The 23,192-nt window shown below is 46.6% G+C and overlaps 1 protein-coding gene across 4 annotated transcripts in view; it reads right to left on the reverse strand.

Moving 5' to 3' along the window:
- PIGG (phosphatidylinositol glycan anchor biosynthesis class G (EMM blood group)) overlaps positions 1-23,192 on the reverse strand; it is a 184,460-nt gene that overhangs the window by 158,775 nt on the left and 2,493 nt on the right. For 2 of the 4 annotated variants that reach the window (XM_090038958.1, XM_090038960.1), the window contains exons 2-5: positions 19,034-19,239; positions 11,109-11,318; positions 9,939-10,127; positions 1,096-1,237 (exon numbers count right to left, since the gene is read on the reverse strand). In XM_090038958.1, coding sequence (XP_089895084.1) covers positions 1,096-1,237; positions 9,939-10,127; positions 11,109-11,318; positions 19,034-19,239 — 747 coding nt within the window. The remainder of the gene's footprint in view (positions 1-1,095; positions 1,238-9,938; positions 10,128-11,108; positions 11,319-19,033; positions 19,240-23,192) is intronic. The other 2 variants (XM_090038961.1, XM_090038962.1) reach the window with 2 other exon arrangements.

The following is a 23,192-nucleotide window of genomic DNA, read 5'->3' on the forward strand; positions in this document are numbered from 1 at the left end:
GGACTGAGGAGCTGCCTCCTAGTGAACTTCTGGATCTGAAATGTGGCTGTTGACTCATCTAGTTGGGTCATGCTCAGGACCTGCCCCTCAATACTAGGACAGGCTGCTATCAAGGTAAAGAAAAGCCCTACGTCCTTGCAATTTCAAGGCTGCTATTACAGGCAAAAGGTTCTCTGAGAGTGCAGACAGATGTTTAATAAAAGAAACATTTCAGTCAGGGGACACACATACTCCTGTGTGTTGCTCCTAGCTAGAACATCTCAAAATGCTGCAGCCTTCTCTAGTGCCAGCCAGGTTCTAAAGGAAGCTGTAGTTACCTCCAGCTGTGTTCTTTGCTTCCCCCTCCCCTCAGAGGTAAGGGAGAGGGGAGAAAAAAGAGCCTAGACTGCTAAGAGGGGTCAAGCAGGGATGGGATGAGTTGGGGAAGTGGGGGGAAAATGTTTCTAAGCTCCAGAGCCTGACACTCCAGCTCCAATCCCTTCTACTCTCCTCTCTCCCCAGCCAAGCAGGGGGAGAAGGGCAGAAGCCTACAAGTTGGAAGTCTTGTGGCAGTAAAGAGAGTGGTATGACCAGCACCAATAGCAGTAGGGGTACCCATGGGGACCCAGTGACTGAACAGATGGAAAACTGTCATGCATACATAACCACAGTGAAACACTAAAACAGTGCTTCATTTAAAGTACTATTTTGGAGCATTTCACACACTTTTGGAATGTTTCAAAGGGCTTGCACATTTATCCAACTGGCCCTTTGAGACCTTTTAAAGGATCTGAAACACTGTAATTGTTACATCTGATCACACCCTGAAAACCAGGTAAGGAGCCCTAAAGAGGTGCAAAAAGCTTAGCAATGGCTATTCCTGTAGTAAATGAGCATTGCTTATTTTGAGTAACAGCTTTTTTCAGTCCCAAGATCATACACTTAAAACAGAGTGCACTATATCAACAATTCATACCAATATATAAGTTTACTGTTTTTACTGGGCAGTAAAAGGCCACTATGAAGTAAAATTGACAACATTCTAAAGATTAAGCTTAAACTACTGTTGTCATTATGAACAGCTTCTTTAGTATATTAAGATGCTTTAAGCCTTACCGCTTTTTTTTTTGAAAGCAGAGCTGACAAATAGCAAAGGTGTGTGTACTTCTTCCTCTGAGGAACCCCCATGACTACCAGTTTTAGACATCCCATGGTCACTGCACACAACAAGTAAATTAGGCAAAGAAGCCTCTCCTTCCTGCAATTCGCACAAAAAAAAAAAAGACCTCAATTGTATTAAAGCAAAAACTATGCACACATTTAGTATTCTACTGCTTTTATCATTATAAAATATGAATATTTCCTGAAGGGATTCACATTTTTAAAATGGCACACTACCTTTACAGCACACTGGCTAAGAGACACTGTATTTTACTAAAATCTAAGACAGCCCTCCCCTGCTGTTCCCTTCTCCCCGCTTACCATCACGCACAGGCTAGTTCTGCCTCAGGCTGGTGTTCCTCCACGGCATGGAACACATGGAAATTCTGTTCCAGGGTCAGCCAATCAGCAGTGCTAACACCACTACGTGGCCAACAGGGGCAGTGACTCTCGGTGCTGTGCTCCAGGGAAGAAAGAGCCTGAACAGCATCAGCCAGCAGGGAAAGAGGGGGTGGGGAAGAGAAGGAGAGGCAAAGACTGGGGAGAGTAGGGAGGAAAGAGACTGGGGAGAGCAGGAGCATGGGGGTGCAAGTGGCAGGAAGGCTGCAGGGGGAACAAGTGGGGGGCAGAGGGCAAGGGGGCTGCCTGACCCCAACCCCACCCCCATCCACTGTTTTCCCTGCTCTGTACCAGTGGGGAATGGGATTCAAGACAACCCTCCAATACTTGGATTCTATACCTGCAAAATTATAACAAACGTATACATTTTTCAAATATCGAATCTCACTATTGGGGTGTTGTCTTAAGTTAGGGTTACCATACATGTGCATTTTCCCAGACAGGTCTTCTTTTCTGGCCCCTTGTCCTCATGTCTAGGCAGGTTTTTAAAATGAGAACAAATGTCCGGGTATTTGCTTTGCCTCCACTTTTCCCAGGCATAAGCAGCTTGGATGTTTTAGGCTGGGAGCAGCAGGTAAGGTGATTGGCTATTAGGGGTCATGGGCCCTCGCAAGTGAGACAGAGAGAGAGAGAGAGAGAAAGGCACAGGCAGAGGGAGAGCGTGTGTGTGTGTGTGTGCGTGCGCACGCACACATGCAAGCAGGAGCTGTATGGGCAGCAGGGCTGGGGCGACAAGGGACTCTGGGTCAGGAGTGAGGGCCACCAGCTGCAGGTTGGAAGCGAGGGCCCCCAGCAGTGCTGAGGTGGGAGAAGATAGCTGTGGGCCAGGAGTAAGGGGCACTACCAGGGCTACAGGGCAGGGGGCTGTGGGTTGGGAGTGGAGGGCAGGGCACAGGCATCACTGCCCCCACCCAACAATCGTATACCCCTCCTTCTCTCCTCCCCCCAGCCCATGTTAACTTCCTGCCCCCTCCCTCCCATTGGTGTCTGCTTTTATGATCCTGGAAATATGGTAACCCTACTTAATGCCACCCCGACCCCTTAGCCCGGGAAGTCTGCTGCTTCCCGGGGGCCCGCATCCAAGACATTGCGGAGAGGATCCCGCAGCTCCTCCGGCCCACAGACCACTACCCCATGCTCCTGATTCATGTGGGCACCAATGACATGGCTCGGAGCACCCCCAGCCAGGTCATGAGGCGCTATAGGGAGTTGGGAGCGGGGCTTAGGGGTCTGGGAGCTCAGGTGGTGTTTTCATCGATCCTCCCAGTCTCAGGCTATGGGCTGAGGAGGAAGAGGAGGATCCATGCGGTGAACCAAAGACTGCGACGCTGGTGTTATCGGGAAGGCTTTGGCTTCCATGACCACAGCCCGCTCTTTGGAGAGAGAGGCAGCGAGCTGCTGGGAAGAGATGGCCTCCACCTCTCTCCCCTGGGGAGGAGGCTCTTCTCAGCCAGGCTGGCTGACCTGCTCCACCGGGCTTTAAACTAAGCCCGCTGGGGGATGCGGGGACTACTGCCCCTGCTGGCCCGCTGAACGGCCCTTACAAGGCCAGCGGACCAAGGCACTTAAAGGGGCACTTAAGGGAGCCCACCCCTGCCCCAGCCCTGGCACAATCTGTGGGCAAGGCAAGAGCCCCCAAGGGCACACTTGCCTGCCTGTACACTAATGCCAGGAGCCTGGGCAACAAGCAGGACGAGCTCGTCCTCCTGCTCAGTGCAAAGAAATATGATGTCATTGGGATAACGGAGACCTGGTGGGACTCCACCCATGACTGGACCACAGGTATAGAGGGCTATACCCTATACAGGAGGGATCGTGTTGACAAAAGGGGCGGGGGTGTAGCTCTCTATGTGAAGGAAAGCTACATGTCCCTGCAAGCTGATGTTGGTGACCGGCATGGACAGCTAGAGACCCTCTGGGTAAAAATTCGTGGGGAATTCAGCACAGGGGACACAACGGTGGGAGTCTACTACAGACCTCCCACTCAAAGTCCTGAGCTTGACCAGGAGTTCGCCCGGGAACTGACTGAGGCCGCTTGCTCCAGGACCTTGGTTGTCATGGGTGACTTCAATTACCCGGACATCTCGTGGGAAGATCACTCAGCTAAATCTGAGCGGGCGCAAAGCTTTCTCTCATGCGTGGATGACCTCTACCTGACTCAAGAAGTCTATGGGCCAACGAGAGGCAAAGCGCTGCTTGACCTGGTACTGGCTACGGGGGACGACCTAATTGGCGACCTAGTGATGGATGGGAAGTTGGGTGACAGCGACCACGAGCTGATCACCTTCACCATCCGCCGTAAAGCTGGCAAGTCAGTCAGCAACACAGAAGTCCTTGACTTCAGAAAAGCCGACTTTGACAAGCTCAAGAGGCTAGTCGGTCAGGCCCTCAGGGACCATGACCCCAGGGAGATGGGAGTTCAAGAAGAGTGGTTGCTTCTCAAGGAAGCGATCCTCAGTGCACAAGCTAAATCTATTCCAACACGGAGGAAAGGCAGCAAGAAGGCACAGCAGCCCCCCTGGCTCTCCAGAGACCTAGCAGACCTACTGTGGCTAAAAAGGAAAGCCTACAAAGGATGGAGGACGGGATTCACCTCCAAGGAGGATTACTCCGCGCTGGTCCGGTCCTGCAGGGACCAAACCAGGAAAGCCAAGGCTGCAACTGAACTCCAACTAGTTTCAGGCATCAAGGACAACAAAAAGTCCTTTTTCAGATATGTGGGGAGCCGGAGGAAAAGCAAGGGCAATGTTGGACCCCTGCTAAACCAGATGGGGCAACTGACAACTGACGCCCAGGAAAAAGCCAACCTATTAAATAGGTACTTTGCGTCAGTCTTTCATCAGTCACACGGGATGCCCATGCCTGCTATGGGACAGGGAAATCTGGGTGAGGGGGATCCCCTACCCTCCATCAAGGCTGACCTCGTGAAGGAACACCTTGAGAAGCTGGATACCTTCAAGTCAGCTGGCCCTGACAACCTGCACCCCAGGGTACTCAAGGAGCTGGCGAGCGTCATAGCCCAGCCCCTGGCACGGATCTTTGAAAACTCCTGGCGCTCTGGTGTAGTGCCCGAAGACTGGAAGAAGGCCAATGTGGTGCCGATCTTCAAGAAAGGGAGGAGAGTGGATCCGGCTAACTACAGGCCCATTAGCCTGACTTCTATCCTGGGGAAGATCTTAGAAAAGTTTATTAAGGAGGCCATCCTTGATGGACTGGCCCAGGCTAACATTCTAAGGGACAGCCAGCACGGGTTTGTTGCGGGTAGGTCTTGTTTGACCAATCTCATTTCCTTCTATGACCAGGTGACCTATCACCTGGACAAGGGAGAAGAGGTTGATGTCATATATCTTGACTTCAAAAAAGCTTTTGATCTGGTATCCCATGATCACCGCTTGGCCAAACTGCCCAGTTGTGGCTTTGGCTCCACCACGATCCGCTGGCTGGGAAATTGGCTTCGTGTTCGGACCCAGAGGGTTGTGATTGATGGCAGTCACTCATCGTGGTGCCCTGTGACCAGTGGGGTCCCTCAAGGCTCTGTCCTGGGACCCATACTGTTCAACATCTTCATTAACGATGTGGACATTGGAGTCAGGAGTGGACTGGCCAAGTTCGCCGATGACACCAAACTTTGGGGCAAAGCATCCACGCCAGAGGACAGGCGGGTGATCCAGGCTGACCTGGACAAGCTCAGCAAATGGGCAGACGAGAACCTCATGATGTTTAACACCGAAAAATGCAAGGTTCTCCACCTTGGGAGGAAAAACCTGCAGCACCCTTATAGGCTTGGCAGTGCTACGTTGGTTAGCACTACAGAAGAAAGAGACTTGGGGGTCATCATTGACCACAAGATGAACATGAGCCTCCAATGCGATGCTGCGGCTAGTAAAGCGACCAAAACACTGGCTTGCATCCATAGATGCTTCTCGAGCAAATCCCGGGACGTCATTCTCCCCTTGTACTTGGACTTGGTGAGGCTGCAGCTGGAGTACTGCGTCCAGTTTTGGGCTCCACAATTCAAAAAGGATGTGGAGAAGCTTGAGAGAGTCCAGAGGAGAGCCACGCACATTATCAGAGGTCAGGAAAACAGATCTTACGATGACAGGCTGAGGGCCATGGGACTCTTTAGCCTGGAAAAGCGCAGGCTCAGGGGTGATCTGGTGGCCACCTATAAGTTTATCAAAGGTGACCACCAGGATCTGGGGGAACGTTTGTTCACCAGAGCGCCCCAAGGGATGACGAGGTCGAACGGTCACAAACTCCTGCAAGACCGTTTCAGGCTGGACATAAGGAAGAATTTCTTTACTGTCTGAGCCCCCAAGGTCTGGAACAGTCTGCCAGCAGAGGTGGTTCAAGCACCTACATTGAACACCTTCAAGAGTAAATTGGATGCTTATCTTGCTGGGATCCTATGACCCCAGCTGACTTCCTGCCCTTTGGGCAGGGGGCTGGACTCGATGATCTCCCGAGGTCCCTTCCAGCCCTAATGTCTATGAAATCTATGAAAAGCAGGGTCAATTTAAATTCAGGTAAATATGGTAACACAGTAATTGTTAAATGCTATGCAGCCACACTTCAAGAATAACTACAGTAATTTCTCCTTCATTCTTAATCATAGATTGTAAAGCCGGAAGGGACCTCGGAATATCATTGGATCCAGCGCCTACACCAAACAGGAAAGATAACTGGGGGTCAGGTGACCCCAGCAAGTTGACTATCTAGTCTCCTCTTCAAGATTTCCAGAGTAGGTGATTGCACCACCTCTGGAAGGAGCTTATTCCACAGTCTGGACACTGACTGTGAAGAAGCTTTTCCTAATGTTGAACCTAAATCCATCTTCCAGAAGTTTTCGACCATTACCCCTGGTTTTCCCCTTGGGTCCCCTGGTTTTCCCCTTGGGTCCCCTGGTGAACAGTTGCTCACCGAGCCCTTGATGTATTCCCCTAGCGTAGTGATAAGCTGCTACTAGGTCCCCTCTCGGCTTTCTTTTCCTCAGGCTGAAGAGTCCGAGATCACTCAGCCTTTCCTTGTATGGCTTGCCTTTTAAGACTCTGATCATACAAGTGGCTCTTCTTTGGACCCTCTCAAGCTTGTCCATGTCCTTGTTAAAGTGTGATGCCCAGAACTGGACGCAGGACTCCAGCTGTGGTCTCACCAGTGCCAAGCAGAGCCGAAGAATCACTTCCTTGGTTTTGCTGGAGATGCATCAATTGATGCATGCCAGAGTATCATTTGCCTTACTGGCTACAGCATCTCACTGTCAGCTCATATTCATACTGTGGTCTATTATTACCCCCAGGTCCCTTTCATTCATGGTGCAGGACAGTTTGGTGCCCCCAAGCCTGTAGGTGTGTTGGGGGTTGCTTGTACCGCAGTGTAGCACTTTACATTTCTCAACACTGAACTTCATCAGATTCTGATCCGCCCAACTTGCTAGCTTGTCTAGGTCTGCCTGTATCTGTAGTCTATCTTCAAGCATAACCACGCTCCCCCATAACTTGGTGTCATCTGCAAACTTAGCCAATGAGCTCTTCACCCCACATCCAAATCATTAAAGATGTTGAAAAGTACTGAACTGGTAAAGGAACAGCTTCTATAGAGTCTGTTCTTTGTACAACCAAGGATCTGGTTAAGCAGCTTCACTACAGAAACAGCTACACAGAAGTACTGTTGCTGTTGATGAGAACAGCTACTAAGCTAAAGATTCATGGCTCCATGAAAATAACCAAGTCAAGACTGGAGCTCTTGAGCCAACAATTTCTATAAAGAGGCTCTAAGACAAATCAACAACTCTAACAAATACCAGAATCTCTCAAAGTGACCAGGCAGTTCAGGAGTAAAATTTATATTCTCCATTAAATAAACCCCTGATGTGCTTCTGTACCTATTAAGCAATATTAGTCGTATCTAAATGTATGCATTGTTAGGGAGAAATTTTGCTTACAAACAAATATTAGCTTAACTTCTATTCCAGGGAAAATCCTAGAAATATTCATCAAAGAGGCTATATGTGACAAACTTACAGAAGGCATGATACTGAATGACAGCCAGCATGGCTTCATCACAGGCAGGTCTCATCTGACCAACCTCATTTCTTTCTATGATCAGGTGACTCATCACCTGGATGAAAGAAAAGCAGTTGACATCATATACCTCAACTTCCAGAAAGCCTTTGACATGGTATCCCACGAGGTACTGATCAGAAAACTGGAAGATATAGGGCTCAACTGCAGGACTGCCAAGTGGGTGCGAAACTGGTTGTATGCAGAGAGTCCAAATGAATGAATCAGTGTCATCCCGGCAAGATTTGGGCAGCAGCATACCCCAGGGATCTGTACTTAGCCCAGTGCGGTTCAATATCTTCATCAACATACTGGATGAGGGGATGAAAAGCCCATTGGCCAAGTTTGCGGACAACACCAAGATATGGGGTTGCGCTGACACACCTGCAGATAGGCTGCAGACACAAGCAGACCTACACAGGCTGGTATGTTAGGCAAAACAGAACCAGATGAGGTTCAATATAGAGAAATGCAAAGTGCTATACCTGGGAAGGAAGAACCCCCAGCGCACCTACAGACTGGGCATCGCTAACCTGACCAGCACTACAGTTGAAAGGGATCCGGGGGTAACAATAGAATAGAATGAATATGAGCCAGCAATGCAATGCAGTAGCCACTAGGGCCAATAAAACTCTGGCATGCATCAATTGATACATCTCCAGTAAATCCAAAGAAGTGATTCTCCCACTTTACTTAACATTGGTGCAGCCACAGCTGGAGTACTGCATCTAGTTTTGGGTACTGCACTTCAACAAGGATGGGCTAAAGCTCGAGAGGGTCCAGAGAAGGGCTACCTGTATAATCAGAGACTTGCATGGCAAGCCATACGAGGAGAGGCTGAGGGATTTCAGACTCTTCAACCTAAAGAAAAGAAGGCTGAGAGGGAACCTGATTAAGCCTTACCGCTATATCAGAGGCGTACATCAGGGGCTCAGCGAACAACTGTTCACCAGGGCGCCCTGTGGAAAAACTAGAAACAACAGCCACAAACTCCTGGAAGATAGTTTCAGGCTGAACATTAGGAAAAACTTCTTTACAACTAGGGTGTCCAGACTATGGAACAAGCTCCCCCCAGAGGTGGTGCAATCATCTACCCTATAAGTCTTCAAGAGGGGCGGGCAATTACTTTGGGCAGAGGGCCGCTTACAGAGTTTTGGCAAGCCATCAAGGGCCGCATGGGCAGCACCACCCCCTGATAGGTGCCCTGCCCCCTGGCTGCCATATTGGGACCCTTAGTGCCACCTCCTAACCCCTGAACTTTGCCACCAGAAGTCCCTCCTCTTGCCGCTCAGAAGTACTCATTTCAGCAAAGGGGTTTGCCATCTCAGAACCAGAAAAATACCAAATTATTCTAAAAAAACCAAAAACATGTACAAAATTCATTAGTTTCATTTCAAAAAATATTTTTTTCCTCATTTACATGTGTATGTAGTATACATAAAGGTGATAGTATCAGAGCTCAAAATGAAGTTCTTATTCTTGTATATAGTGGGTAGGTGTGGGTTTTGTGGGGGGCTGTGTGCAGAGGGAGGGTGGCTGGGGAGGGTTATGGCTTGGGTGGAGAGGGAGGGTTTGCCCACAGTGCCCCTCTGCAGCAGGCAGAGGCCCCCCCAGCACTTCTGCAGGGCCAGGTGCTGTGCTCCTGCTGCTCCTGCCCCCAGGCACTGGCACAGCCCTGTGCTTCCTCTTGCTGCCACTCCCCCACACCCACCATCTGCCACTGCTGCCCTTCTGCTGCTTCCCTGTCCCCTTGCCCCCCATGCACACTGCTCCAACACCTGCCATCCCTGGCACTGCAGCTGGGCTGGCCAGCTGGCAGACCGAGGGAGGAGGGGAGTGGGGAAATGGCTGTGGTTGGCGAGGGAAGGGGCAGCGAGCAGGCGCATGGAGCACAGCAACAGCCAGGCAAGAACATGAGGCCAGGCTGGCAGGACTCTATGGAGCTCGGCTGCGCTGCACCAGGAGGGAGGCAGGGAAGCCGGGCTTGGGTGGAGGCAGAGGGTGTGCCCACAGCCTGCCCCCTACCACAGCAAGCAGAGCCCCCACCAGCACTCCTGCAAGCCCAGGGACTGCTAGCTGCTCCTGAAGTCCCCAGAGCTGAATCCCTGCCTCACCCTGCACACTGGGATTGGGCACCTGATTCAGCACACAAGTCCCAGGTCTCTCCACAGGTCCTGAAATTTGGCAGTGGGCAAGCAGTGCCACCATTCTTCTACCACCACATTTCAGGATTCGTAGAGAGCCCTAAAGAGGACTGTGGGGCAGATTTTGCCCACAGGCCAGCAGTCAAGCACCTCAGTCTATAACTATTAGATCTGTTTTAAGAAATACATGTTTCACCTTTGAGAGGAGAGAGAGATGAATCTTTTTAAGGATTTCATCCATTTCCTGTAGCTTTGGTCCCACCAAAGGGCTGTTGGGTCCACTAATATGACCAATATGGTCCAATCCCAGGTAATGAAGTATTAGTATATCCCAGTCTTCTCTTTTTAACACTGTATCCAAATGCCTGGTAACATTATTGTCGACCTTAGGGATGAAAGCAAAAATATTTTTCATAATCATTTCTCCCTTTCACTAGGAAGTAAGGAAATGTGAAAAAGAATCATTACGTTCAAGTCTGAGAGAAATTAGAGAAAGGTACAGGGTGCTTGCCAGTTCAAAGAAAAAGATAGATTATTTAGGCCCCGGCACAGATTTAATTTTTTGTTAATCAACTATAAATACTAAGTGCCACAGGTTCAGCCAATTTATGGTGTCAGAGTGGCAAACCAGCTACAAAGATATTCCACATAAAATGTGTAACAACTCTGTAGCTGGTTAGTATGGCACCATAAACCAAGTATGTGGCATGCCCTCGTTCTGATTCTATCAGGAGCTGATTGTCAGCATTGGCACTGGGACCAGGGTTGCCATAGGGACTGGGACAGCCACCATCCCAATGTTGAAAATGGGCTGCTAGGTGAGTGGGCTGCAAGATTCCTGGTGAGAAGAGCCACGAGGCTCTCTACAACTGGGCCCATTGTATGCCTTGCCACACAGCTCCTGCAGGAGCTGCAAGGCAAGGCACATTAAAATGCTGGGTTGTGGTAAGCCCCACAGACTCGATCTATACTAATAAGCTTTTTTTTTAAAGTTGGCTTGTATTAAAGTTAAGAGCAGACTGGACTGTTTAAAAATTCCACAAAGTAACATAGTGTCTCACCAAAAGTGTTATGGGTAAGTCGCGTAAGTATTAAGGGCAGTTATTCACATGCCCTTTGCCCTTGTTGCCTTATTACCATCATCCAAGCACCTTCCACATTAAAAAAAAGGAAAAAAAAAAATCAATGGAAGAACAGAAGTCCCTAGTCTCATACCACAAACCCCATTTGAGAATAGCCTGCTCCAGTCCAGTACCAAATGCCTTACAAAAGGCAGGCAACTTTTCTCTAAGGAAAACATTCACTAGATGTCTATTAAATATTTGTATTCTCACTACATAGCTTGAATTTATAAAAAGCCACTCACCTCTGCAAAATCTGACACAAAAAATGATGTAGTTCCATCATATTCCACAAAATGCTTTGGAAACAGCCTAACCCAAGTGTCATCCCCATAAAAGATTATTCTTTTTCCAGCTGTTTTTGCCTGCCATATAAGACTGTCTTCCAGGAGCACTGAAGAATTAAGGTTCATGATAACATCAATGAAACCTGGTATGCTACCAGTCATCAGTGCCTGCAAAAAACATAACAAAAGCATGAAAGTATTTGACGTTTGGCTGAAAAAAATGTAGTACCCTACCTGACATTAATTAGTAGCATTTGCTTTACGGGAAAGTCCAAGAAATCACATAATTATGTAATAGCCTGCCCACAGGAGAAAGCCCAGGAGAAAAGCCAGTTGTGCCTAAACCTTCACTGGTATACTATAGCCTGTTATAGTTTTATCCTTATCTGATGCAACTAGGTCAGGGGTAGGCAATTATTTGGCTCAAAGACCACTTAAGGAGTTTTGGTGACCTGTTGTGGGCCAGGTCAGCACCACTAACACTCCCCCCCAGCCCCCTCCCAGCCCAACAACAGCTCACCAAAACTCCCAAAGTGGCCCCTGTGAGCTTGTCGTGCTCAACCAGGCAGATAGGAGGGGGCCACAGGTAGACAGGGAGTAGTATCCAGGAGGCAGATGGGTAGGTGGGGAGCAGCATTCAGAGGGGGTGGCCAGGTGGGGCTGGGGCTGAGATCACAGGGCAGTGACAATGCAGAGTCATAGGCCAGGACCTGGGGCAGAATCACTATCCAGTCCCCATACAATGAATCCTAATCCGCTTGACCCAGGAGGGGGGCAGAGTGCACATCTGTGACCTATGCCCCCACACCAGAATAGGCAGATGCGGGCAGCCCCAGTACAGCACAGCTGTGGAGCAGTGTACCCCAGCAGCATGGGGCAGCCTCAACAGATTGTGACCACGTTAGGCTGCCCCATGGTGTCGGGCAACACTACACTGCAGCCATGGGCGTATATTCCACCCCTTCATGGGTCAGGTTGGTCATGATTCATTGGGCAGGAAGCAGATTGCAGTTCTACCCCAAGCTCAGCACCACACTGTCACCACCTCAGGATCTCAATCCCAGCCCCAGCCACTGCTCCCTGTCTCCATAGGGACCCTACCCACCTGCTCCATCTGGTACCTCAGCAGCAGATACGAGGCAGACAGGCCAGGGTGTATGCATACTCCACCAGCAGTGGGGCCAGGTCTGGAGGCAGTGGTGGCAACACTGGCAGCAGCAGCCAGAATGAGCCACTGCCACCAGGGCTGCTGGGCAATGGAATCCAGCTGCCACACTACTCCAGCCCCACTGCACACCCAGGGACAGTGGGACCAGCCCAATGTGCCATGGACTAATCTGCCCCCCAAGCCTGGGCCAGGCAGGGCTGAGGGACCCGCCATGGGCTGGATAAAATCCCTCGGCAGGTCAGATCTGGCCCAATGGCCATATTTTGTCCACCCCTGAACTCAATGCTTCACTTTATAGTGGCAACCAAAGATTCCCAACGTAAGCGATTTTGGTAACATACCATGTATTAAGCATATATTTGTAGGGACCTACTGTAATCATGATTTTGTGTTTTTTGTGGAAAACATTGAATCAGGTGTTTTCTGTAAAAACAGCAGGCTCTGTGATTTTGGTGGCCTTGCAGAAGGAAAAAACAAAAAAAACAAAAATTTACCAGCAGCGAAAAGGGCAGGAAGCTCTGCAGTACTGAAGCACTTGGGGTGGGGGGTAGAAAGGTGTTGGGGAGAGGGAGTAAATCACAGGCTGAACCTGTGACACAGGCTCAGTCCAGGAGCCAGGGCCAATCAGGGAAACAGCCCAAGAAGTAGAGATAAAGACTAAGAAATCCTTCAAGTCATACAAATACATTTCAGCTCTGGACCATATAAGGCAGTATTCTGCAGGGTCCTTGCATGCAGATGGAGGCAAACTGTTCTGTACCACCTTCAATGCAACTCTGGATGTGTTGAAGAAAACCAGTATAGATGGACACCTAGAGTCTGAGGTGCATATGAAGCAAAAGGCTGTTACAGAGGCTGAAAGTCAGAAGAAGAAACAAATGACCGTGTCCTTGCTGTGTAAAGGACCACAGAAAACAGCTTGGCAAAGCAAAAGACAGTATTTTCCCTCTTGGAGGCTTTCACAGTGGCAAACATTCTGCTGGAGAAACCTGATCACCCAAAGTTAAGGGACTACCTGAACCAAAATGTGCCAAATGCTGGCAGCGTTCCATGTTGCAAACACGCTTTACCAAGACTCTCTCTTTCTAGTGATTGCTTCACATGTACAGTTCACAAAGACTGCATTAGCACTATATGGCTCCTCCTCCACTGCAGCTGATGAAGGCACCAGCTCTCAAAATAATTACGTGCTGCAAATTTTATTTGTACCTGTGAGCTGGACAGACCAGGACCTGTCTGTTTTTTAAACAGAGCCAGTCCACCTCATGTTTGTCAATTTTTCTACTGTCTCAAGTCATCATGAAGGCAATTGTCAAGTATAGCTTACAATTTAACAAGATCTCAGCTTTCCTGTCTAACAACACCATGTACATGTGAACAGCTCTCTGATGTGCTCCAAGGAATGCTGCCCAATGCAGTTCATGTCACTTGCAATATGCACATTCTGTCTTTAGTAAGTGACATTTGGCACACGCAGTTCCCTGATGTGGAGAACCTGGTGTCCTCCTTCAGGAAAGCCTTCAAGCCATAAGATAAGGTCTGGTACACAGAGTCCCCCACCACATGTGGGGACTAACATGCCACTGTGTTGCTGCCACCAAAGCCAATGCTCACAAGGTGGAACTTGTGGTTCAGTGCAGTCCATTACCACGCACAGCATATGTAGTACTACCAGCAGTTTGTGAGCAAGGAGCTGGAAATCGCAAAGCTTAAACATGCACTGTGTGCTTGGTAGGATCTCCTGGAACAGGGAGACATTTGTGGCAGAAAATGTCACCCAGTTCATGGAGCTTCTAATGTAGCTTGAAGGCTGACAGGCTGTGATCAACCAAGCACACAAGCTGATGGATTTGATAAGCTGGGTCGAAGACATGGCATCAACAAGAACTGTCACATTGTCCTTCCGAAAGCTAGCAGAGAAGGAACCTGTTCCAGGGCAACAGCTGCAAAGCTGAATCAGTACAGTAGGCATGACCTGTCACTACCACAGCGGTTCAGACAACTGGCTGCCTCTCTCCTTAGTGCTGTTCACATTTTGGACCCCAACCAGGTGCCTGTTCTAAAGTTCTGACCCTCAGCTACTGAAATCAATTCCTGGATGGCAGAAGGATGACAACAAACATGCTGCTTACATGAACTTTGTCAAAGAGTGCAAAATACCTGTACCTATGCCTGTGTTTTGGGCTGTGACTGGTTTCCACATTTGTATGCCTTGGCAAAATGCCGCCTCACCGTTCCAATGAACTCAGTAAATGCTGAGCGTGCCATCTCAGTGTGTAGACAAATGTTCATCCCGCAGAGACAGAGGATGTCAGCAGTTACTGTCAGTGGATGCTGCATGCTAGCATTTCACAGTATGAACTGCTTGTCTCAAGGTTAGCATTGAGTAAATTCCTTTTTATAACATCCTTTAATAAAAGTACTGTCATGGTATTAGTTACAATTCATGTTGTGTATAGCTTTAATTTCATAAGACATTTCAGTTTAGAGTTTAATTAAATGCTTAGATTGCTTGATAATGTTTCCATTGATGGCTTTTGTGGGCTTAATCCCCCAATTAAGCCCATGGAAGTCATTAATGGTAAGCAATTAAGCCACAGTTCCAGGCCATCTGCCAATCTTGAGGGAGGGATGGGACCCTTGGCCAAGCAGAGGCATGTGGGAAGAAGGGGCCCGCCATGACATGCCCGTGAAAATGGCAGCCGGCACTGCAATCTGCCCATGAAATCAACCAGCTGCCTCCTCTATTTGAGAAGACCCCTATATATTTGTATACCCTCAAAGGTGGCAACAAAAGCTTAGAATAGCAATGTACTATCTACTAAATACTAAAATCATCTCCAACAATCACAATCCCTCTCAAGCAAATTTCAAGCAATCAATCACAGTTGTCAAAGACAGGATGACAGAGAGAGAGAAACGTGTACACAAACTTGTCTAGTTTCTCTGACTATTCCCATATGTGAACACTTGTTCCAGAATACAAGCATCTTAGCAAGGTGGAATAAGTTATGGAGGCAAGGCTCTCTTATGAATGAACATTAGTGAAGACAAGACCCAAGAAAATACATAGTAGGAAAAGCAAAGACATTCGTAAATTGCAGCCTACAGGCAGGCTAAAGTGAGGGAGATTAAGCATTGGAACAGATTACCTAGAGACTGCAGCTTTTCAGAGCAGGTTAGACAAACACTTAGTTTGGATGCTTAAGCAAGGATATTCCTGCCTCGATCAAGCTATTGTATTAAACAATTAGAGTAAATTGGATGCTTATCTAGAGTAAATTGGATGCTTATCTTGCTGGGACCCTATGACCCCAGCTGACTTCCTGCCCTTTGGGCAGGGGGCTGGACTCGATGATCTCCCGAGGTCCCTTCCAGCCCTAATGTCTATGAAATCTATGAAACCTCCAGAGGGCCCTTCCAGCCTTGTTTTCCCATAATTCTATAGAAATTCCAAAATCCTCACCCAAGATTTCAGTATTGAGACAGAATATTAGTTATAAGCCAAATTTTTTTATTACACGTCTCTACCATTCTGAGAACTTTCACTGTAAAACAGTGGTTGTTTCTCACACAGACCTCTGTGCAATAATAAAGAGAGTATATTTAGACTGGAAGAACTTGTATCTTTATTAGACACGCCCCATGTTCCATGCTGCTGCTTATAGCCATGAGGTCCAGTGTGTGCCTGCAACCACTGCAAAATTTTCTAAACACGTGGAGCTTGCTGGTGTCACCCTCCAAATCATCCCCACTACAACTCGTGTTCCCACCTGCAGGAAGCTGAAGGTTGTTACAGCAGTATACATTTTGCAACATACACTTGGTTTATATGGCATATCTCTTTTATGCTGCTATGTCATATGGACAGAAGCAAAAGGGTCTATTAATATAAAGTGTATGCATGTGCGTGCACGCACACACGTGCGTATATTTTTTAAGTATGCACACACATGCTTGTGGTTGCATTTCATAGGATAAATCAGCAAGTCGTATTTAAATCATATACAGCTTTACCAAAAATAAAAATTCTTAAAATTCTACTACTAGCTCTGGGTTTCCTTTTCATTACACTGTGTCAATACTGACAAGTCATGCTTTACAGCTAGAAGGAATGTAAGATTTTTCTTTTTAATTTACCCTCTGATATTATAAGAATAATATATGTGGAGACCCTAATCTCACAGCTGCCATAAAATTTTCAGGACAAGGGATTTCAGTAGTCCAGCTGATAAAGCAACTTGAGAGGTCACTTCTTAGTTACATTCCTGTTCATGTAATATTTATTCTGTTGAATTCAACATTTCTGCTTTAGAAGACAAAACTTCCACATTGCATAAATCCCTGTTATGCAACCAAAATGGTTAAAATGTCTCTTTAACATTACTATTCAAAGAACTCAATTTCAAAAGTCAGTTAAGGTTGCTAAGTGACGATAGACTATAGAGGAATTTCTTACTGCATTTAAAAAAACCTCAAGCACTTGAGAGCAAAGAAATGAATAGGTAAGGACAATTCTTATACTGCCTTTGTGAACACACTTCTATCAAAGAAAAAGTACTTATCTTCTTGTATCAGCCTTGAACTTACTTACAGATATCAGTACTTTTCTTTAACGGCACTCTGATAAACATATTTAATCAGTGTCTAAGATTTACGTAACAGTCAACGATGTCTAGTAAAATATGCAAAATGTTTAAAGGAATAATGACAACAATGATAATAACAGTGATAATAATATTGATATTAACAATAAATAATAACAAATAATAATAATGACAGTGATTATTGTTGTCTAGAATAGCAATTGTTCTATTATTGTATAAAAGCAATTGTCTAGAATAGCACCAAGGTCTCAAAAGCTGCACTGTGACTTGCACTTAGACAGAAATAAAACACCATTGCGTTCAACCTCCTGGTCCATATAATTATCATGGTCTTCATTCAGACCATCTAAGGAGATAATCAGCCAGACTTGCACACAGGATCAAATCTTGAAGTGAAGAGCAAACCTAGAAGTGAATGTCCACTGCATCCAGCACATACTCTTGACTAGTTGATGGTTCTACCATGCTACAGAACCAATGTACAACTAGGCCACATCCATACAAGTGTCGCTGTTTGTTTCCCTGGGGACAAGAAACAGCAGAACACCTTGTGCCACTGCTACTTGTCCCCGGTGAACACCAGTGCCACACACACTCTGGCAGGTTATCCCAGGTGGAATAGAAGAGGTTCGGGTCAGCAACTGTGTTGGCCCCAGCAGCCTTACCTGGGGGGTCCTGGGGACCAGGAAAGCTGCAGCCACAGCACTCCTGCAGCTGGAAACCTGCCAGCAGCTGGAGTGTGGCTCCAGCTGGCTAGGCTCTGGTTTGGGGCAGAACATGCTGCCACCATGCGCGCCATCCAGCTTTTTCTGTACGGGTTTTTTTTGACCCCAGGATCTCCTAGGGTCATACCTCTCCCTCCCCTTGTTACAAGGAAGCAGCACAGAGAATGTCTGAATGTGGTGCATGGCACCACAGATGGGTCTGCAGCATCGCATACCACATGGCTACGCTCATCTGGACACGGCCCTAGGTGTATTGCTTTACCACTTATCTAGTTTCAAACTGTCAAAAATCAGCTTCAACAATCATAATCCCTCTCAAGCAATTTAAAGGTATTTAACTGCATTCAAAACTTAACATGGGAATGACCAGCTAATTGTACAAAGGAGACTAATGGCAATGAAGACCACTAAATCAAGCCTTAAGATACTTGATCCCTTTGGCCTGCTTACTAATTTTGGCAAAGTTATTTCAGTTCTGTGCTTCAATGTCCTCTCTCTACAAAACGGGGAAAGTGACACTTTCTTACTTCATGAAATACTCAGGTTAATTACCAGGAAGTTCAAGCTTAAATAATACCTTTAGACTGTCATCCACAGTTTCATATTTTAATGGTCTGAAACAAGGACTAATTTCCACTAAAAACGTTAAAGAGATATTCCTTTACCAATGTAAATCTGGAGTTTAGGCCAAACCAGGTTTCTCAGCTGAACTTACAGAGATGGGCTAAAATATGCTTCTAAGACAGAAACTGTTCAGGCAATTCTGGAGAGGCATGAGAAATGATCACCTCAATAAACATGTCAATAAATACAATTTTGCAGATCTTACACACACTCTCATACAACTTTTCAATTGTGGAGCCAATATGTAAAGATTTACTATATTAGTTTCTTACTTCAGGAGTGGTAGCCACTGCCATTTCTCCTTTCATTCTGTCTCCCTAGTCTCATAACTGCCCTCTCTACCTTCCTTCGTGACTTTCCCTCTCCAACAGGAAGTAGAAATGGGCAGGAAGATAGGAACTCTATGCCCCATTTTCCTGTCATCCTTCACTATTCCACCAAAAACTGCTCCTACTCCAAATCGATTATAGTACAGCAGAAATGCTCTTTAACTTAAAGGATTAGGACTATGTAACTCCCCAGCATTGTCACTTCTGAAAAGAAAAAGGAGGATCTCTCCAAAGCAGCAAAACCTAAGACACAACACCAGCCCAAATATCTCCAAAAGAGATAGATCACCTCTTTGTTCTTCTCACCTCCTGTAAGTGTATAGAGTAGGGGGAAAAATGTCAAATTATTTTGGCTCCTTTTCTAGGTAGGACAACAAATATAGCTTGTGAATAACCTCAAGCAAGCCCAAATCAAAACTGAAACATTTACCTTAATTCGAGGCATGGTCACAGTGGGTGGCTTTGCTTCAGCTATGAAACTGTGGGACGTTCCTTTATCAACAAGCTGTGTAACATATGGCATGAACTGTTTACCTTTTGATCCAAACACAAAATCACCTCTCAGACCATCTATCAAAACTATGACAGCTTTTTTGAAGAGTGGTGGTGGAATCTTGGTCCAATTAGAAGAGACTCCTAACAAAATGTAAAAATAAAATGAGTAAAGCACCCGTGCCAATTAAATATAACAACATTGTAATTCTAAGTTAAGGCTGAATAAGTGTCTGGCATCTACAATAAGTAGTACTCTCATTAGCGTCAAAGGGGCAAAGAAAATTTACAATCTAGGCTAGGGCTGGGCAAAGTCTGGCCAGCAGCCAGACTCCATTTTGCACCCACATGGCTGGGCCCAGTCTCCATGGAGATCCCAGTCACAGCTGCACGGTGATAGCACAAAGCTGGGGTTGCCGAGGAGACTGGCCCCAGCCATGCTGGCAGGGCAGGGCAGGGCAGGGGGCTGCTCTGGAGCCGCTAGGATCTTGTAGTGTGTGCAGCTTGGTCCAGGGACAGGGCAGAGTCACAATCTGCAGTCTACATGCTGCAGGTGTGCAGGCGGCAGATTGCTGCATGCATCTTTGACATATTTGCCTTACAACTACCAGCCAAGGAAAGTGAGCAAAATGGGAAAGAAGTAGCAGAAGGCCTCTATCTTCTCAATTGTAAAATTGGGAAGAGAAAGGATGCAAAAAAGGAAAATCAACAAACTAGGTGACTTAGAAAACAGAACAATAGGCACGGATAAAGTTAATTAAGTAGTTAGCAACTTACAAGGATGGCAGATAAGCAATAGGAGGATGGAGAAGAGCACAGAACACCCAAATGATTAATTTTATAGAAAGTGATGTAGCATTCAGCTGCACAAACATCTGATTGCGCTTCAGATGCCTAAACCAACATTTCTAACTCAGTGGGTCACAACCTCCAGGGCAGATCACAAAGAACAGACAATTTTACTAGTCTGACAACCAAAAACTCACTTCTTTGCCCGCCAACATCTAACATTCTGTCAGCCTCTTGATACACATCAGCATCATGTAAGATTATCATTGATACATTTTATTCCTCTATAAAAAATATAACAGGCAGCCACAAAAATATAACTCTGTATAGGGGGCTGCTGACTTGAAAAGATTAAAACTGCTGGTCAGGGGAGACTTTAATGAACTAGTAAGCACACCAGCCAAGTCCCAAATACACTTGGACATCCAACTAGGAAAGTTCTTCAATCTTTAGTAGAATTCCTAAAACTTAGGCAACTAGGGGTGCACCAATAGAGATTTTGGAGGCTGATACCGATATTTAAGGAGGCATATTGACTGATGCCGATCCAATTTCTGATACAGCTGCATGCAGCTGGTAAGTCCGTTGTGGTGGAAGGGAAAGGGTGTGGGGATGGTGGGCAGATCAACAACCCTCACAGTGAGGGAAGTGGGAAGGGCAGAGGCAGGCACTGCCCAGCCAGTGCAGGGTAGGGGATGGAGTCATGGTTTGTTGGGGGGGGGGGGGGCAGGTCCCACCACTGCTTGCACACTGGGTAAGTACAGGGGAGGCATGTGCCCCCGAATCTGCGGGGGGCAGGGTGGGCAGGTGGGCTGCAGCTGGGGCTGCGCCATGCATGCAGCGGTGGCAGCGCTGGGAGTGTGGCTACAGGGAAATTTGGGGTGTCTGCAGCCCCCTCCATAGACCCTGCCAAGAAAAGCCGAGTGCAGCCCCAGCTCCAGCCCACCCCTCACAGATCCAGGAGCACACCCCCCACCACACCCTCCCACGGTACAAGCTGCGGCGAGAGCCTCCCCTGACCCCAACAAGCTACGGCTACAGCTCTGTCCCGCGCACCACCCAGACAGCGCCTGCCACTGCTCCCTCCCTCACCACGGCAAGGTATTGGATCTGCCCCCACATACACCCTTTCCCTCCCCCTCCCCTTCCACCACAATAAACTTACCAGCTGCACACAGCTCTCCACATTGCCAGCTCTGCTCCCCACTCCGAGTGCTGCGCTGTGGCAGCACGCAAGCATGAGCATTTATCAGCAAATAATTGGTTGCATCAGGCCAATTTCCAATACAGCCAATTTTCTTCATATTAGTACCAATCCAATATCAGACCAATGTATCAGTCCACCTCTATAAGCAACATCTGTACTTATAAGTAGCACAGATCTAAAGTTAAAAAGCCAAACTCCATTTTTTCACAATCTAAATTTCCAGACAACTACAGGTATTTGACAATGAATGTTCTCACTTTGATTGTAACCAAGGCAAGAATGTCCTGTTCTTAGGTTTGTCTGATAGTTTATCCCTACCCACCTTGCCTAGGGCAAAAGATTTTTCTTAAAGCCAGTGGGATCCAGGCCATACTCTCTAATCTGCAATTCTCCACCACCAGGATCCCACAGCACCCTGGGGTGCCCTGAGATCATTTCAAGGGTTCCGTGGGGTGCCACACAACTTTTAGCACTTTTAGATTTGCAACAATAATTTACAAGATAAACCTGGAGATTTCAAACAGAAATCCACAGTTGTGGTCTTTTCAAGTTCTCTGCAATAGAAAAAGTGCCCTATTATTGTTATGTTGCCAAAAAAAACCAAACTCTCAGAGCTGGCATTTTTCAAGGTGTCCTCAAGTCTATCCAGAAATGTCTCAAGTCTAAAAAGGTTGAGAACCACTGGCCTAAGGTCACACTACTGCACCAATGTCCACTGGTAGGAACAGTAAACAGAAAATATTTTATCCCAGGTGAGCCCTCTAGTGACTCTCTACTGTTCCATGTTTTCGAAGGGACATACAGAAAGACAATATATAAGTAACCAAATCTTATAGCTTGAAGATATTTTAAAAACACAGCTATTTGGTGTCCTACTTTCTGCTGCTGTTTTATGTAGAAATAAATACATTTCTACATAAATAAAAAAACAAACAAACAAATGTCCTGCTTCTGTCACATTGTAAAGGTCTAATACCAAAGAGGTACAGGAATTTTAAAAAGTACTAAACACATCTCATTTGTTTCTACAGCTAAAAGGCGGTATAACCTGAGTCAAGGTTCACAGAATCAAAAATCAGGAAGGAAAGACCAGTTACAGCATTTATAAGCTCCTATCAGTGGAGTACTGTTCACAAGAGCATGTTAAAATTTAGGCTAGTTTTAGATGTCCCAAGCAACAGGGTTTCTAACCCTAGCCATGGGAGATCATATCCCAGGCCTGCAGAGAATGTAAAGCAGAGATCCAGTCTTAATGTATTCCTTCTTAGTGTCATCCCATTTCTTCTAGTTTTACTTCTGTACCACCTCAATTTTATTGCTGTACCACATGTAAAAAAGGTAGTCTGGTGTATTGCATATTTTAAGCTCTTCATCCTCTCACTTCTATCAGTCTCTCCAGGCTCCTGATTCTTTGTTACTCTTTGCAAATTTTTAGTAGCTTCCCATGATGTTCTATGCATTTTTACATCAGAGCACTACCTACGACTATCTATGAAATTGCTTGACATTTCAGTCCTCTTGAACTTCAAAATGCATTGACCTTTGGCAGCAATAAGAAAATACATATTCACGTCTAATCTGACATTTATTACCAGCTCCCAGGTCTTTTTCACAATGAATGCTTTGCTGAATTCAGGCCATTAAGTCGCTAAGCAGCAGCAAGGAAGAGAGACTGAGTTATCTGAAGCATGTGGTATTGCCTAAGCCTGCACCAGTACACATAACTTGGTATACTTTAGAAGTCATAACCAATAGCTAGCAGCAGGACCAAAGGGGAAAAGTAGACCAACTACAGCTTTCCATGAGCAGGTTAGTAAGAATAAGGTCTCCTGATCAAGCACCAGAAGATTCCATTTGTGTACTAACAAAATATTGCTAATTGTAAGAAATCACTGTACAGAGCTTCAAATCAGAAACTCCTGCCATCTCCAAGAACATCTGAAACACAGCCTAATGATTTTGGTGCTAATCTGCTAGAATCCAGGCTAATGGCAAATTCAAGATAGCTATGTAACAATTAACACTCTAAAAACTCTTCACAAGCCAGAGGCAAAGATTTGAATCTTTAGAGAATAATTTAAATGAAAAAATATATCAGGGT

Source organism: Crocodylus siamensis, chromosome 3 (genome assembly GCF_052110815.1).
Source record: "Crocodylus siamensis isolate JL-2025a chromosome 3, ASM5211081v1, whole genome shotgun sequence".
Lineage (NCBI taxonomy): Eukaryota > Metazoa > Chordata > Crocodylia > Crocodylidae > Crocodylus > Crocodylus siamensis.